The 18741-nt window shown below is 42.8% G+C and overlaps 1 protein-coding gene across 3 annotated transcripts in view; it reads right to left on the reverse strand.

Annotated features, from left to right (window-relative positions):
* The window catches only part of LOC138741294 (forkhead box protein O3-like), a 207713-nt gene that overhangs the window by 70851 nt on the left and 118121 nt on the right, over positions 1-18741 (reverse strand). Inside the window, exon 1 of one of the 3 annotated variants that reach the window (XM_069895137.1) lies at positions 4733-4772. The exons of the other annotated variants lie outside the window; for them this stretch is intronic. Coding sequence (XP_069751238.1) covers positions 4733-4747 — 15 coding nt within the window. The 5' untranslated portion in view covers positions 4748-4772. Of the gene's footprint in view, positions 1-4732; positions 4773-18741 lie in introns of those variants that run through there. 3 annotated transcript variants of the gene reach the window in all.

Raw genomic sequence — 18741 nt, forward strand, 5'->3', positions numbered from 1 at the left:
TCCTTAATGAAGGGCTCAAGCCTGAAACGTTGGTAATGTACTTTTATCTTTGCTATATATAATACACTGTTTAACCTATTGAATTTCTCCAGCATTGTGTTTTTAGTACCAATTTAAACTAATCCCAGCTGCCTGAGCATGGTCCATATCCCTCCATCCCCTGTCTATTTGTGAACCTGTCTAAATGCCTCGTGAATGTGGTCATCCTATCATTCTGTCTGCTTCCACTGCTTCCTCAGACAGTGCATTCCAGCCTCCTACCACTCTGCATAGAAACCTTTCCCCTCTCACCTTACAGCTATGCCCTCTGGTATTTGATATTTCCACCCTGGGAAAAATGCCTCTGGCCATCTCCTCTCTCTCATCATGTTAAATGCTTTGGTTGGATCATCCCTCATGATTCCTGTAAGCAGTGCGGTGGGTTCGTGTATTGGAGTTCAGTTGGCGCCTGCGCAAGAGATAAGGGCGTGAATTTAATATTGTTAGAGCGCTTAACTCACATGCATGCTCCAACCGAAGACTTGTGCATGTGCACAGGAATCGAGATGGCAGCACCCAGCCTACGGACCCTGGAATCTCCTAACACTAACTAACAACGTAAGCATGGACCAGAATGTGAAAAGATTCACCAAGGTTGATCAACAAATTCAGTCAAATCTACGATGATAAAAAAGATTTGATTAAAAAGTTTGCTTTAAGACCTCGGTACTCCAAGTGCACGGGCAAAATTCCAACTTACATTCATTTTGAGGTATGACCAATCCCTCAATCCTCATTATGGTCATAAGTCAAGGAGTACCTGTACTCTCTAATCCAAGCCACATCCTGATGAATCTCTACTGCATCCTCTCCACAGCCTCCACATCCTTTCTGTAATGTGGTGACTAGGACTCCACACAAAATTCTAGATGTGCCCTAACCAAAGTTTTATACAGCTACTTCTTTGACTTGGCTTCGCGGACGAAGATTTATGGAGAGGTAATGTCCACGACAGCTGCAGGCTCGTTTGTGGCTGACAAGTCCGATGCGGGACAGGCAGACACGGTTGCAGCGGTTGCAGGGGAAAATTGGTTGGTTGGGGTTGGGTATTGGGTTTTTCCTCCTTTGTCTTTTGACAGTGAGGTGGGCTCTGCGATCTTCTTCGAAGGAGTTTGCTGCCCGCCAAACTGTGAGGCGCCAAGATGCACGGCTTGAGGCGATATCATCCCACTGGCGATGGTCAATGTGGCAGGCACCAAGAGCTTTCTTGGTGCAATCATGTAAATAATGGTAGACTACTAAAATCTTGAGAATAAACTAATTTTTTTAGGATACAGAAGTAATGATTCAAGAATCTTTTATTGTTAAGTAATATTACATGAAATTGCTTTAGTCTACCATATGGCAAACTAAGATTTGCCATCAGCAGAGATTGGCCGACACCCTAACAGTCAGAAAATGGGAAGCAAAACAGAGACCCCCCCCCACCCCCAGAGTCCCTGAGTGTCTGTGGATTTGCATCCAGTACTCCCTTAGTCTCTGCAGCCACAGACTCCTGTTCAAACCATCAGCAACCCAAGTTCCAGATCCAACACGATCAGGATGCCTTTAGCACACAAGACCCTGAGGGAGCGCCTCCCAAGGGACCTCGGCCCTGAATGTTATATGTTCACCAGTTTGTAGCCTGCCCACTAAAATAACAAGCAGCACCCAAGAGTGTACAAGACAGGTGGAAATAGAGGTAGCAAAAGTACACGCTGTGCTTTCTTTATAAATTAAGTTCATGTCATTAACAATCAAAGGACATGTTTCAAGCAAAAAAAAAAATCCTGCCTATTCTATGTAAGAATGTATTTAAAATGTACTGAAGCCAACAGTGCCTCTTTAAATCAGCCTGGATCAGAGTTAACAGATTCTTTGTCACCATGGGAAGTTAAAAAGGTGGTTTGGAGACAAACCACATATCCTTCCTGCAAGCAGGCAGCGAGAGGGTCCAGCAACCAGACACTGGCGTGTGGCATGTAATACGGCCCGCTGTTGTGTTCAGGTCACTGGCTCTGCTGACAGGAACAAGAACCGATGGTGCAATCATTGAACTGTGTGCCCTTGAGTGGCACCAATTGTGACAGATGCTCCCAGCTAGCCACCAATATTTCTCGAGCTTCTGGTGTGGAAGAGATGGAATGCAGTCATATTCGGACAAGCACTTTGGACTGGCGCCTTTCTAGACCACTTCAATCCGTTGGGCTCAGAGCTCTCAAAGGAAAGGAAAGTCGAAAGCAGAATTGAAAATGACTCAGCACTTTGAAGCGCTGTGAATAAAATAAGCAGAGGAACTTAACTTCTGCGGCACGTTTCACAATATATCACAACAAAGAAAGAACATAATGCATTACAGCAATCCAGGAGTCATGGATAATCATGAGAAAAATCAAATCTATTTTCATTATATACATTTTTAAATAATAAATAATTCTGAGCCTCACCCCTCCCTATCCCTGTAATCTCCTCACCCTTCAGCATCTCTAATTCTAGATTTAAAAAATTTGGACAGGCCATTTTGCCCAATGAATCCATGCTGCCCAATGACTCCCAATTAACCTATAATCCTGGTACATTTTTGAAGGGTGGGAGGTAACTGGAGCCCCCCGCGGAAAACCCATGCAGATAAGGGAAGAATGTGCAAACTCTTTACAGACAAAGCGAGATTCGAACCCCAATCCTGATCACTGATGCTGCAGAGGAATTGTGCTAACTGCTATGCCAAACATGGGGACCCATTACTACATTTAATCACAACATATTTGGTGTCCTTACCTGCAGCTGCCACAGCCATGGGCTTTGAAAACTTGCCCTAAACCTCTCGACCTCCTTCCCTTCCTTTCTAACGGTGTCTATGCCTGACTCTTTCTAAACTTTAGGCCAATAGCTAGTCACATGCATAACATTTGTTTGACAGCACTTCTTTTGAAGGCTTCGTCAGTTTTATATTAATGCAACATAAATGCTGTTTATTCTTGTCACAGAGATAGGGTAATTATAATGAAAATGAGCTTATTGTCATACACATTGTACAATGTACACATGGACTGAAATTTTACTTAAGATGACTTCAAGATTTATTGTATGTGACGGTACAGAACATGTAATATTACACAAAATTGCCTTCTGCCAGCCATAAGTCTCCATTGGAGTTGACCACCACCCCTTACAGTAAGACAGAAAGAGAAGAAATAGACAGTCCCTTCAGAGTCACAGAGTGACTATTGATTTCCTCCAGCGCTCCTCCAGACTTTCAATCCCACAGCAACCCAAACTCCAAATCCAAACTTCTGATACGATCAGGAAGGCTTCAGCGCCTGATACCGTTCAGCAGCCCTTTCCCCCAGGTCCAACAGCCCACAACCCATGTGAGACCCCGACCACAAAGTCGCCAACAGCCTGTGCGGGTTCCCCTGAATCATAGCATCTTTGGAGGAAGAACCTTTCCGGTTTATTGAGTTGGTTCTCTGCTAGATCAGTCCAATAAATACCGATCCCCAGTGGATACTGACAAGATGGAAAATTGCTATTCTATGTCAAATTGGTACGGTTTGTACAGTGCGCTATTGGTCCCTGTTTTAGCTGCATTGGTAACAAATGTTCATGTATTCCCAAAATCAGAGATGGATTTTCAGAATAAAATGTAATGTAATAATTACTGCAGAGGATTTTTTTTCTGGGCCTTAATTTGAACAATTTCTTACACAAACCTCCGCCCATCAATGAATAATTTGTCCCAATGCCAATGGTCTTCTGAAAATTCTCCAGCACACTGGTGTCAAAGTAAACCAATTTTTTTAAAAAATAGCAGACACTGGAAATCCAAAGTAAAAACACACTGTTCAGCAGATCAGAATCAGAATCAGAAGGATTTATTGCAATGAACAAGTCAAAATATTCATTGTTATGTGGCAGCATCATGTAAACATTTGTATAAACCACCTCACAACAATAAATAAAAATAGTGCATGAAAAATCAAAGCGAGGCAGTGTCTTTGTTTCATTGATCATTCAGGAATCTGATGGCAGTGGGGAAGAAGCTGTCCACATGCCGCTGAGAGCTCATCTTTAGGCTTCTGCATGTTTTTTCCCAATGGCAGCCGAGTGAAGAGGGCATGGCCTGGGTGGTGGAGGTCCTTGAATAAAGAGGCTGCTTTCTTAAGATACTGCTTCTTGCTGATGTCCCCAGTGGAGTGAAGTCTGGTGCCTGTGATGCCGCAGGCTGAGTTAACAACCCTCTGGAGTTTTTTCTTGCCCTGAGCATTGGCATCTCCGAACCAGTGAGTGATATAACCAACCAGAATGGTCTCCACGGTACACCAAGTTTTCGTGAGTCTTCAGGGATATACCGAATCTCCTCAAACACCTCACAAAGAATAGCCCCTGGCAAGCCTTCTTTGTGATCACATTGACAGGGAAGCTCCAGGACAAACCCTTGGAGATGTTGACACCCAGGAATTTGAAGTTCTTCACCTTCTCCACTACTGTGCACTTGATGAGGACTGGGTCGTGTTCTCTTGACTTCTTCCTTGGTTTTGCTAATGTTGAGTACAAGGTCATTGGCGTGACACGACTCAACAAACTGATCTATCTCCCTTCTGTACACTTCTTCATTAGTGACCAATGAAATGGAATTAATGTTTCAGGTTAACTTGCATCAGAACTGGAAGAGAGAAGTATGTGTGGGGAGATCACAAAAAGGAGTACCTACCTGAAGTTGATGCATTCAATATAAATCTCCAAGGGTTTCAAATGAGTTGCAACATCTTCATGAAGATCTAAGAGGCTGCATATTTGGAATCTGGAGAAAATAAACTGCAATAGGAACTCAGTGGGTCGGGGGGGGGGTGGTGGTGGTGGTGGGTGGGGAGGAAGTGGTGGAACTGTTGATTGTTCAGGGTGAGACTTGGCATTAGTACTGAGTGTAGAGAGAGAAGAGAGCCAGTATAAAGAGGAATGGGGGAAGGGGCCAGTCAGTGACCAGTGAACTGAGGAGGGTGATGATGGGAAGAAAGAGACAGGTTTTGGAATATTGGCCTTCATAAATCAAAGCATTGAGTATAGGAATTGGGATGTTATGGTAAAATTGTGTAAGACATTGGAGAGGCCAAATTTGAAGTATTGTGTGCAGTTTTGGCCACCTAACCACAGGAAAGATATCAATAAGATAGAGAGTGCAGAGAAGATTTACTAGGATGTTGTCCGGACTTCAGGAACTGAGTTACAGGGAAAGGTTAAACAGATTAAGAGCATAGAAGAATGAGGGAAGATTTGAGAGGTATTTAAAATTATGAGGGGGATAGACAGAATAAATGTAGATAGACTTTTTCCACTGAGGGTGGGTGAGATACAAACCAGAGTGAAAGAATAAATGTTTAGGGGGAACATGAGAGGAAATTTCTTCACACAGAGAGTGGTGGGAGTGTGAAACAAGCTGCCAGTTGAAGTGGTGAATGCGGGCTCAATTTTAACATTTAAAAAGAATTTAGACAGGTACATGGATCGGAAAGGTATGGAGGGCTATTAACAGGGTGCAGGTCAGTGGGACTAGGCAGAAAAATAGTTTGGCACAGACTAGAAGGGCCAAAGGGACCTGGTTTTGTGTAGTAGTGCTCCATGGTTCCATGGTTGTAGGTGAGGGAGGGGAGGGTTGAATTGATTCATTCATAGATTTTATTTCTAACTGATCTGAAATCGCACTGGAAATTCTTTAGCTGGAGGGCCTTGCTTCAAAGAACAGCAATGTTTGGTCTTTGATTATGAGGGGAGACCAGAGCTGTAGCCAATACTTCAGAAGAGCAACACCAGGACCCAGCACAATTAAAACAAGATGGTTGAACTCTTGTGAACAAATCCTCTTGAAGTGTAGCTCAACAAACCACTTGCCTTCCAGATTACCTATTGTACCTCTATGCTGGACTGTCAGTGATTTGTATTCAAGGAGATGCCGTCTCCTCGCAACACCCACACTTGCCAATCTCTCACCAAAGAAACACCCTGCTTTCATCAAAGGTTCTCCTCACATTTTGTTCTGCTTGCTCATTCATTAAACCTGTCCATAAGACTCTTGCAAATTTCTACAGGTGTAACATGGAGAACATTCTGTCTGGTTGCATTGCTGCCTGGTATAGATGCACCAATGCACAGGACTAGAAACTACAGAGAGTTGTGAACTTGGCCATCGCCATCAAGATTCAAGATTCCTTTATTGTCAATGTAATAAAAACTGCAATATTACTCAGAATTTGCCTTCATCTGCTGTAAGGCAGACAGATTTGCCATCGGCAAAAGTTCTCTGAAGCACCTTTTACTGTCAGAGAAATAGAAGCTAAGCTGAGTCTCTTCAGATTCATTAAGTGTCCATTGATTAGCCTCCAGCACTGCCAAAGCCCCCGCAGCCACACAGAGTCCAGTCCAAACCATCAGCAGCCCGAGCTCCAGATCTGAACCTCCGACACAATCAAGAAATCTTCAGCACTCTTGGCACCCTCTTGCATCCCAGTTCCAACAGCTACTACCCCTTCAGCCAATCTCCAACCAGTCTCCAGCTGTCCGACACCTGGTGTGAATCCTTCAATAGCAGTCGCCAGCAACCTGCAGCCTATTTGGGTTCATCACCTCAAGCCACCGACAGTCCACCGCCTGTGTGTTCTTCAGCTGCAGAACCCCTCACTGGTCCCCTACCATGGTCACTGTCCCATTGGTCATCTCTTCTCCTTCGCAAAAGGGGGGGGGGGGCGTTCTCCCCATTTTCTGGTGGCCTGTGACAGTCATCTGCTTCCCCGAATCTACAACCCCTCGGGGCTGCTGCAAATCACAGGCACAGAACCCACGGTGGCAGAACTTTTAAATAAAACAACCGTCGGCTCCATTAACAGGCCGTTTAAAGCTTGTGCAGATCTGATGGCAGTCAGAGTGGGTAGTTGGATCCCGCGGGAGGGCTATGTCTCCACTCCCCACGGGTCTGGACCAGCGGCAGTGCTGCCATTTCGGCAGGTCTGACAGTGACGCCATTTTTTTTATTCACAGACATCAGCTTCCACTCCATCAAGGATATGTACAAAGGGCAGTCTCTAAAGAAAGCACTCTCCATCCTCACCACCCAGGCCATGTCATCTTTACGCTGCCACCATCAGAAAGGAGATACATGGGCCTGAACACCCAGGGGCACAAAAATAGCTTCTCCCCCTCCGCCATCAAACAGACAATGAACCTCAGACACTTCCTCACTTTCTCTTCATTTTACACTAAATTATTTATTTTAAAATGTAATCTATAGCAATATTTGCACCTGTGATGTTGCCACAAAACAACAAATTTTGTGACATGTTCATGACAATAACTTCTGATCTGATTCCTCCTGAAGCCCCTGTACATCCTCAACGCTGCCCACATTGTTTCAACACTCACAATGTACTCACAACGTAGCTCGTGCTACAATATTGTGTAAAAATGTAGGTCAGAGTGATGCAACCATGCAAGTCTGGACACAGGATGACGGAAACAGATCTCAGAGGGTTAAATATCCTTTTCTGTGGCAGCCTCTTTCTGTGGCTGCCACAGTTAGTCATTATAGTTGAGGTTAGTCATTAGCTGGAGCACTCAGATCTCTGTGTGTCAGCAAGTTATTTTTTGCTGTCACAAGAGCCTTTTAAAAACAAACCTTGGACTGATTTCAAAGGTGGGGGGGTGTGGTGGGGGGGGGGGGTAATATCCAATGTTCATGCTGTGACTTCCTGATGGAAGGACTGAGTTAATGGGAGGAGGGGGAGGGGAAGCTGCAACGTTTCTTGTCCAAGAATGGCTGCTCAGCACTGTGCAAAGTCATGCACATGTGCCGAGGGGGCAGATGACCAGCACACGCAGCCCACAGGAGACCCGGAGGGTTTACTTTGCTGCTCTAGGCACCTCCTGTATACATTGGTGAGGCAACATCTGCGTGCATTAGCAGTAATTACTTGCAAAGATAATTGATGGTTTCTGTGTGTCTCTATTGCACCTTGGCAGCACAGACACCACATTTAGGGCTTTCCTTTCACCAAGAGCTACATAACCAGTTTGCTTTTGGTGATTTAAAACTGCACTTTGAGGTTTCCAAGTTCCACATCTACAAAATATCAAATAAAACCTTCCCTCCTGGAAAGTATCTGTCACTTAAAATGAAGTGTATTTTTTTTAATGTAAATAACAGTAAGCCTTGAAACAAAAAGAATTACAGCGAACTGTACATTTCGATCAATTCTGAAGCTTGAGGCTGCCGGTTGCTTGAATTCCAGAAAATGGGGCTTTTACTGTTTATGGTGTCTTCCACCATTGGACTCCTAAACAACAAACTCAATCAGAGACTCATTTAAGGACTCTTACTTTGCACATTATTGATTATTGACTATTTATTTTCTGTATTGGACAGTTTGTTAGTACTGCTTTCTTGCCTATATTTCTCTCTTTTGTATACATATCTTGAGTATAGTTTTGCACTACCAATAGATAGAAATTCTGCCTAGCCCACAGGAAAAAGAATTTCAGGGTGGTATGTGATGTTATGTATGTACTCTGACAATAAATCTGAACTTTGTCTTCTTGACCTCAGGATGTTCAAAAAATATTTGTTGTTTTGTTACTGGACAGTATTAGTTCAGCTGCAACTGATCAATCAATAAACAGACTTGAAGAGGCATCCCATTGTCAAGCAACATATCCAAAATAATGTCTCAGACATTCCTGCATTAAAGGAGAACATTTGGCCTTCTCAGCATAAAAATTCCCATTCCCAGTTCTCCCAGATTCCTGTAGGTCACATCTCAAGTTCTCACATAGGGATTTTCTGCACTGATAACTTTTGCTTCCTGCATTCCAGGTACTCCCCAATTCACCGCTGTAATTGGGACTGAAGGATTGGTTGTATCTTGAAATGGACGCAAGTCAGAATTTTGCCCACACACGTGGAGTACCGAAATCTTAAAACAAACTTTTAATTAAATCATCATAGATTTGACAATAAAAACTTAAAGCTTTCTGAAAATGTTGATCAACCTTGGCAAAGTGTTCCACATTCTAGTCCATGCTTAACTTGTTAGTCAGCATTGCGAGATAGATAGCAGGGTCCATAGGCTGCGCTGTCTCTGGAGCCATACAGCCAAGATGTTTAGTGATCAAAACTGGATGCAGTACTCTTAACCATGACCCAACAAACAAACTCCATGCGTGTAACCTCTTTGGCTTTGGCCAATAAAACAAGTATCCAATACGAGTTCCTAACCGTTAGAGCCTGCTCTGCTATCTTCAGTTCTGGCCACCTCTTCATATGAAGATGTAGAAGCTTCAAAGTGAGTGCAGAGAAATTTACCAGGAAACTGCCTGGATTGGAGAACATTGTCTTGTGAAGCAAGGTGGACAGAGGCAAACCAACCATGAAACAATAGGCAGAACACAAACCCATAGAAATGTACCATGCCAAAGCACATCACTGGACTCCATGGCTCGGTGAGTTTCTACACACCATTATCATCCATTGTTATCTTCCTGCAACTTGAAACATTCTTCCATATCATTAACAGAACCACCAGCAAACTTTGTGTGGTTCCTACATTTGAATCCCAATCCAATCTACAAAGAAATCCACAATTAAATATATTTAAAGCTCTCCTTGTATTAGTTCTGATGGTAAAATATTCTACATAGGTTTCCTCCGGGTGCTCCGTTTTCCTTCCATGTTCCAAAGATGTACAGGGTTAGTAGGTTAATTGATCAATAGGTATAATTGGATGAAGTAAAACACACACGTCTGGAGACACAGTGGTTGAAATAAAGTACAACGCTGGAGAAATGCAGCTGGTCAAACAGTGCACTTTATATAACCAAGATAAAGATACATAACTGACATTTAGGGCTTGAACCCTTCATCGAGGTATGTAAAAATGCTGGCAGGCATCCGAACAAAAAAGGTAAGAGGGGAGGGTTGGGGGAAGGAGCACAATCCCAAAAGCAAAAGATAAAAGGTAGAGAAGGGAGGGAGGGCACAGCAGCAAGCGGGGGGAGGAGGAATGGCTAGATGAATAGAGAGGGAAGGGGTGGAGAGCAGAGGGAAAGAAGAGAAGGGAAGGGAGGGAGGGAGAAAAGGAGAGCAGTTTAGCAGAAACCAGAGAAGTCAATGTTAATGCCATCTGGCTAGAGAGAGTCCAGATCAAAAATTAGGTGTTGTTCCTCCAATTTATGGGTGATCTTGGTGGGATAGTACATGAGGCCATGGATAGACATGTGAGTATGGGAGTGAGGAGCAGAATTTATATGGTTGGCTACTGGGAGGTGCGGACAAAGCGAAGGTGCTAACAAAGCGATCTCCGAGTTTGGGTCCAGTCTCTCTGATAATTGGACATTGCTGGGAAGGGCCTGTTACTGTGCAATATTAGTCCAGATGGGAAACTGGCACATAACAACTTGCTCGCTTCAATCCTTGCGTAACAGTGACTTCACATTGATGCTCATTTATCTGGGTGTAATAATTAAAGCGATAGGAGAATTTCCCATTGGTTTCCAACTACAGTGAAGCCCCGTATCTGGCACCGACGGGAATTGGTCGATGTTGGATCTGTGAAGTTTCCAGTTGTTTGAGATCCACTCTTACAATGCCTAACTAATACACCAGCATTAAGAACAAACAGTTCAAAAGACCAAAGACAGTGCAAAATGTAAAGTGATTTGAAAAAAAATCAGTATTATAGTCATTAATTATGTAAGGGTCACTCTACTCAGATAATCGTCATAATTAAACCCCCCTCCCCCAATAATATAGGTAAACTTTTACTAATACACTTCATAATATACTAATAAAGATAAAGACTCTTACTAAGCAGAGATAAGGAGACACTTTAAGAGAGTCAGCCCAAAGGTGAGCGGCAAAAATCAGCTTCTAATCCTGGGTGACACCATTTTATTCAAACACAACTTTATTCAAACAGCTGCTGTGAGCAAAACACAACAAAGGCACTCCGCTGGCAGAATATTTGCTCCCATCGTCACCAAAGGTTTACGTGTTACTTTGGAGAACATTAAACTTTAATTTAAATTTCTATTTATTCTTACTAATTTATTATTTATTTACTTACTTACTTTTAATTTTTTTTTGCCAGTTGCTTGAGGTTGCCAGTTGCATGAATTCCAATAGCACTGCAGTAATGTGCATTTGGCTAGTGCTCTGGAAGGGGTGCCATGTTGACTGTTTTAGAGCGCTGTCCTCTGTAATGTGCTTTCACATTTGAAACCAGAAGGGAAATAAAATCAGATCATAAATCAAATTCTTGGGCTTGGTTATTAATTTATGATTATATCAGAGAACTCATAATGTTGAGGTTTGGACTAATGATCTGGAAGCAAAAATGTAAATCCCATGAATACAGCTGGGATGTTTTAACTTCATTAATTAAATTAATGGAATTAAACCTTTGGACCAGGAATGGTAACCATGAGGCAAGCGGATTATTATCAGATTCATCTGATTTTCTGCTGTCGTTAAGGGAAGAAAATATGAAGTCCTTTGCTGGTCCACCCTCTGCGAGAGATCAAAGAATAATTACAGTACAGTAAGAGGCTCCTCTGCCCTTTGAATATGCACTGACCCAGAACAACATGACTGATTCTTGTGTAATGCACAAAAGTGTGAGAAAAACTCAGCAAATCACACAGCATTCATAGAAAGTCGAGGGTAACCAACATTTTGGGCCCAGGCTCTTCATCAGGTTGAAGGCAGTCATCAGTATGAAAAGGTGGAGGGAGGAAGGGGTAGGGGGAGCCATATATGGCTGCCCTGAAGAAGTTTACCTATTTTTTACCTATTCCTGATAAAGAGGCCAGGTCCAAATTGTTGGCGACCCTTTTCTTCGTATGGATGCTGCATGAGATTCTCCAACACCTTTGGGTATTGCACTCGACCCCAGCATCTGGAGGCTTACTTAACTCCATGACTTATTCTCATCCTGTTCCTGATAACAACAGGCAAGTCATCCCATTGGATCACCATCTTCTCATGCACAAACAAAAGCTTTACCAGAGAAACCAATAGGTAACAAATTGTATACAGTGCGTCTCAGCACAGAACTTGGAACAGGTTGCTTGGAGACTGTTCTGCTCAACTGCCTCAAATAAAATGGGAGGAAAAACTGACGAAAGGTGTTGATCTTCTCTCTCTCTCTCTCTCTCTCTCTCTCTCTTCTCTTTGGGTTAACAGGTGCTGCTTGACCCGATGAGTTCGTCCAGCAGTTTGACTTTTTACTCCAGATTCCAAATATCTCAAAAAAAACAGTCCAACGTCGGAGAGTTCACCTCCTGCTCATGGGGAAAGCTGCTGATTGGCACCCCAGTATTGACTGAACTTTAACGGCAAGAAAAAAAAGTTTTGTCCAACAAAAATTCAAATGAGGTTCCCATGTGGTACAACTGATCTTGTTCCACTTGCTTGGATTTGAATCAGTGTACCTTAATGATACCAGTTTGTATAAAATTAAGACAGCTCTGTGATGGAACATAAAACTTTGTCATTCAGACTAAGGGTTTTTGACCTAAAACATTTACTCATTTTCTCTTTCCAGAGAAGGTGCCTGACCCGTCTGTGTTTCGATATTTATTATATTACTGTTGACTGCATACTACCTTGCATCTGCTTTTCACCCAGGCCAATTTCACTGGCCAAAGAAGGGTATATGTTATTTTGGTATTTTTCCCCTCTCAACTGGAGGGTTTTGTAAAGGTAAATTTTGATCCATTATTCCAGAAAATTTCACATGATTTAGATAGATGGTCATCATTGAACTTGTCAATGTTGGGAAAAGTAAATGCCTTGAAGATCAATAGTATTCCGAAGTTCATTACCTGTTCCAATCGTTACCAGTGCAAATTCCATGAACATATTTTAAGCAATTTGATAAAAATAATTAAGGATTTTATTTGGAATGGTAAATCCCCACACTTCAACCTTGATAAATTACAATTGCTAGTTGAAAGGGGGGCTTTGGCAAACTTAAGATTTTTTGCTTTTACTCTAAAGCATTGAGCACATTGGTCTCTCCCTCTGGAGAGAGCGCCTCCTTGGTATCATATTGAGTGTTCTGTTCTTCCTCCTATCCCTCCATTACAATGTTTGTCTATCAAGTTACCTCCTGAGGCAAGATCTCACCCAATTATATCGCATATCCATTTGTTCTGGAATAAATCACCCAGATTATTTAAATTTACTTCCTATTTGAATGAAGCCTCAAGTATTTAGATGAATCTAAAATTAAGTTGTATATGGATAGGTCCCCTTTTTTTCTGGAGGATTTGGCAAAGGAAAGGTAACATTAAATTGGGAGAAGTAAGGGGCATTTTCATTCTCCAGACAGTCCTTTTGCTTGTCCTGGAGAAGTTTATGGATTGGATTAGGGTAACTTGAGGAAGTTTGGACTGGTTCTTTTCACTCACATGCCATAGGTGCTCTGTGATTAGTAAGGGATTGCTTAAGGTGGTATGTGGGTGGAAAGAAAAAGTTTGAAAACCACTGTTTTAATCGTCCTTAATTGACTTGTTATGTGCATGGTTTCATAACTCCAAAGGAAATGGGCCAATGACAATTTTTCTCAAGCAAAATATTTCAGTAACAATTGGGTCGAGAGCAGTGATTCTCAACCTTCCCTCCCCACTCACATACCACCTTAAGCAATCCCTTACTAATCACAGGGCACTGATGGCATAGGGAGTGGAAAGAAAAAGGTTAAGAACCGCTCGGTTAACCCTTCCAAGTGGAGTTATTAGTTGTTTATATTCAAACTGTGCATTGCAATCAGATAAGCCCCTTTCAATTGTTACAGAATATATCAGGACATGATCCTATCTGTGGTTTTGTCATGAGAAGAGTAAAATAGCAATACAAAAAGGAAACGGATATAGCATTTGTGAAAAACCACGAGGTCAGACCATCAGAAGATCAGGCTTACATCAAAAAGAATGAAGGAAAAAATCGAAACAAGAACATCCCATGTGGTTCCCTTGATGTCTGCTGCATTACTCAAGAAGTTAACAGCTAATCTTTTATTTCAGTGCCACTTTCCTGAACAAACTTTCTATCCCTTGATTACTTCAGAATCCAAGAATCTATTTTATTGCAACGTCATTATAGCATCAGTGATCAGGACCGGGGTTCGAATCAAGCGCTGTCTATAAGGAGTTTGTACATTCTCCCAGTGTCTGCATGATTTTTCCCCGGGGGCTCCTGTTTCCTCCCATCATTCAAAACATATCAGGTTAGTTGAGTGTAAATTGGGAAGCACGGACACATGGGCCGAAAATGGCCTGTTATGGCCGAGGGTCTAAAATTTTAAAATGTAAAAAAATCCATCCTGAATATACTCGATAACTGAGCTTCCACAAGGTCTCCTGGACAGAGACTTCAAATGAAGGAAAATATCACCCCTTCATCTACCCTGTTAAGCTTCACAAAACTTTCTATTTTAATGAGTGCCCAGTGGCACTTAAATTCATCACTAATGAAATGCTTTGAGGGGCTGGTCATTGCCAGAATTAGCATGTACCTAATAAAGACCTGGACCCACTGCAATTCGCCTAACGTCACAATTGCTCCACAGCTGATGCAATCTCACTGGGTCTCCACTCTGTCCTGGATTACCTAGACAACAACAACACGCACATCTGGCTACTTTTCATCAATTACATCACCCCTCAGTACTAGTCAACAAGCTCCAAATTTTGGGCCTCTGTAACTCCCTCTTTCCACTGGATCCTTGACTTCCTTATCGGAAGACTACAGTCAGTGCGGATCAGTAACAGCATGTCCTCCTCACTGACAATCATCGCAGGCGCACCTCAAGGATGCATACTTAGCCCACTGCTCTACTCACTCTGCACCCATGACTGTGTGGCTAGGCATGATTTAAATGCCATCTACAAATTAGCCGAAGACACCATGGACGTTGGCAGAATCACTGATGGCAATGAGGAAGTGACAGGAGTGAGAGCAGCTGGTTGAAGACCAAGGTACAGGGTTATTTAAAAGAGCCGAACCAGGCAAACCTGGTCAAAATCTACCCAGGTCCCAGACTTACCTCAGAGGTGGTCAGGGAACCCAATAAAACTTACCTGGGTGTCCTTTTCCGCCTATATCAGTGGCTCTCAATCTTTTTCTTTCCACTCACATCCCACTTTAAGTATTCCCTATGCCATTGGTGCTCTGTGATTAGTAAGGGATTTCCTAAGGTGGGATGTGAGTGGAAAAAAAAAGTTTGAAGACACTATTTTAATCGTACCTAATTGACTCGATAATGTGCCCAGTTTCATAACTCCAAAGGAAGTGGGCCAATGACAATTTTTCTCAAGTAAAGTTTTTCAGTAACAATTGGGTCAAGAGCAGTGGTTCTCAACCTTCCCTTCCCATTTACATACCACCAATGGCATAGGGATTACTTAAAGTGGTATTTGAGTGGAAAGAAAAAGGTTGAGAATCACTGGCGCACCTCAAGGATGCATACTTAGCCCACTGCTCTACTCACTCTGCACCCATGACTGTGTGGCTAGGCATGATTTAAATGCCATCTACAAATTAGCCGATGACACCATGAAAGGAGAAATGCCTCACACGGTCACTCTGGAACTTTAAACAGAAAGGGAACAGAAAGAACACAGGGAACAGGGGATTCCCTGTAACTGCATGACACATCATTCACTTCATCAGCGCATGAGCGGGATCCCCCTTAAATTGCTAGGTTGGCGATTTAATAGGTAGGTTCGGCTGCTATTGAAAGACCCACATGACCAGTAATCTCACCCGGGTCCCAGTAGGGCTACCCAGGTGCTGCAATTTGAAAGCACCTACAGCTACCATCATTAGGGAGGTACAGGAGCTTGAAGATAAACACTCATTGGTATTAAAGCAGCTTCTTCCCTTCCGCCATCAGATTTCTGAAAGGTTGATGAACCACAGAAACTACCTCTCTTTTAACTTTTTTTTGCATTAATTTATTTATTATTTTAAATTGTGTATTTAAGGAAATATAATTTATAGCAATTTTTGCACTTGTAATGCACAATATTGCTGCCGCAAAACAACACATTTTGTGACATTTGTTCATGACAATAAACCTGATTCAGATTTTACCTCTCACTCGCACAAACCTTGGACAATACAGGCATAAATCCTCCTTGCTGGTCAAGTCCGCCTCCCAGACATCAGTGTTGCAAATATTTGTTGCACTTGCTCCATTGCACCTAGATCCTTTAGCCAGGGAGACTAGACCTGTGAACAATATTCCAAGTGTAGTCTCACCAGCATCCTATCTTTCTTTCTTTTTTTTTCTTTGGCTTGGCTTCGCGGACGAAGATTTATGGAGGGGTAATGTCCAAGTCAGCTGCAGGCTCGTTTGTGGCTGACAAGACCGATGCGGGACAAGCAGACATGGTTGCAGCGGTTGCAAGGGAAAATTGGTTGGTTGGGGTTGGGTGTTGGGTTTTTCCTCCTTTGTCTTTTGTCAGAGAGGTGGGCTCTGCGGTCTTCTTCAAAGGAGGTTGCTGCCCGCCGAACTGTGAGGCGCCAAGATGCACGGTTTGAGGCGATATCAGCCCACTGGCGGTGGTCAATGTGGCAGGCACCAAGAGATTTCTTTAGGCAGTCCTTGTACCTCTTCTTTGGTGCACCTCTGTCTCGGTGGCCAGTGGAGAGCTCGCCATATAACACGATCTTGGGAAGGCGACGGTCCTCCATTCTGGAGACGTGACCTACCCAGCGCAGTTTGATCTTCAGCAGCATGGATTCGATGCTGTCGGCCTCTTGCATCTCGAGTACTTCGATGTTGGAGATGAAGTCGCTCCAATGAATGTTGAGGATGGAGCGGAGACAATGCTGGTGGAAGCGTTCTAGGAGCCGTAGGTGATGCCGGTAGAGGACCCATGATTCGGAGCCGAACAGGAGTGTGGGTATGACAACGGCTCTGTATACGCTAATCTTTGTGAGGTTTTTCAGTTGGTTGTTTTTCCAGACTCTTTTGTGTAGTCTTCCAAAGGCGCTATTTGCCTTGGCGAGTCTGTTGTCTATCTCATTGTCGATCCTTGCATCCGATGAAATGGTGCAGCCGAGATAGGTAAACAGGTTGACCGTTTTGAGCTTTGTGTGCCCGATGGAGATGTGGGGGGGCTGGTAGTCATGGTGGGGAGCTGGCTGATGGAGGACCTCAGTTTTCTTCAGGCTGATTTCCAGGCCAAACATTTTGGCAGTTTCCGCAAAACAGGACGTCAAGCACTGAAGAGCTGGCTCTGAATGGGCAACTAAAGCAGCATCGTCTGCAAAGAGTAGTTCACAGAAAAGTTGCTCTTGTGTTTACCTATCTCGGCTGCACCATTTCATCAGATGCAAGGCCAAACATTTTGGCAGTTTCCACAAAACAGGACGTCAAGCGCTGAAGAGCTGTAAAATCACAGTAAAATTTTTCTATCCAAATCAAATTCTAGTCCCTTTGACACAGCCACTTCGATGCGGGAATATTGCGTCATTATTGCGCTTTGCCTTCTGTGTAAAAGGTACAAACACAAAATGGGGGGGTGGGGAGGTCATTGCAGTCCCACCTTTAAGCCAGCAGAGGTAATCACAGCGTGTAAGAAGGGTGATCCGGCAAGTCGGGACCAGGACAGGAAAGGATGTGTATGTGCATGATATACGTCACACTTGATGCCACAAGACCTGCTTCTTTTGCTCCCAAATGTTGGCTTGCTGTGTAAAATGACCCACTGGCCCATCATTATGCTGACTTTGTTTGGTTTAGTGTAAACAAGCACAGCTGGCTTAATGATGGGTCTTCTTTACAACACTATTGCAAGATCACTGTGTAAAGTGGGCTTCTGATGTTTGCACTCAATACATATCCCTCCATTCCCTGAATATTATCTGACTACCTTGAAGCTTCTTAAATCCAACTATTTTATCTGCTTTAACCACTAACCCTGGTGTCCTGCTCTTTTTTTTAAATTTTTTATTTTATTTTTTTTTTTAATTTTTTTTATTTTTCACACCATAAATCACATTAGCCATGATATACACTATTTCTTTTTCACACATATACAGTGACTTTTTCTCCCCCCCCCCCCCTCCTCCCAAGCCACCCCCCCCTCTCATCCATTTTAGGTATACAATCTAGGTTGCATTAAGCCAGTCAGACAATGTTGTCATTCAACAAAAATACACCAGAAATTCTACTGAGTCCATTCTTTTCTTTCCTTCTCCTTCCATCAACTTAGGTAATGTTTGTCCCCGGTAGGTTTTCGCTATTGTATTTAATGTAAGGCTCCTATACTTGTTCGAATATTTCAATATTATTTCTTAACCTATATGTTATTTTTTCTAATGGAATACATTTATTCATTTAAATTTAGTAGTTTCTTCCTTTTAATTTGGTTATGTATTCCATTAATATTTAAAGTCATATAGTTCAGCGTAGCCCTTTTATATTTTGTTTATCTTCTCTTTCCGTTTTTCCATCATTACCTTTCCTCCTTTTCCATTTCTGTTTTCTTATTTTCAACTCTTTATAAGACAACATTCCTACAACATCCAACATTTTCCTTATTCTCCTATTTCTATCTTATTTATCCCCAATCTCCCCTTCCCCTCCTGAGTTGTCCTTTATCCCTTGTCGGACAACCACATCTCCCCTCTCCATTTGGATTTGCGAATCCACTCGCAAGCGTCAA

This window comes from Narcine bancroftii, chromosome 8 (genome assembly GCF_036971445.1).
Source record: "Narcine bancroftii isolate sNarBan1 chromosome 8, sNarBan1.hap1, whole genome shotgun sequence".
In the NCBI taxonomy this organism is placed as follows: domain Eukaryota; kingdom Metazoa; phylum Chordata; class Chondrichthyes; order Torpediniformes; family Narcinidae; genus Narcine; species Narcine bancroftii.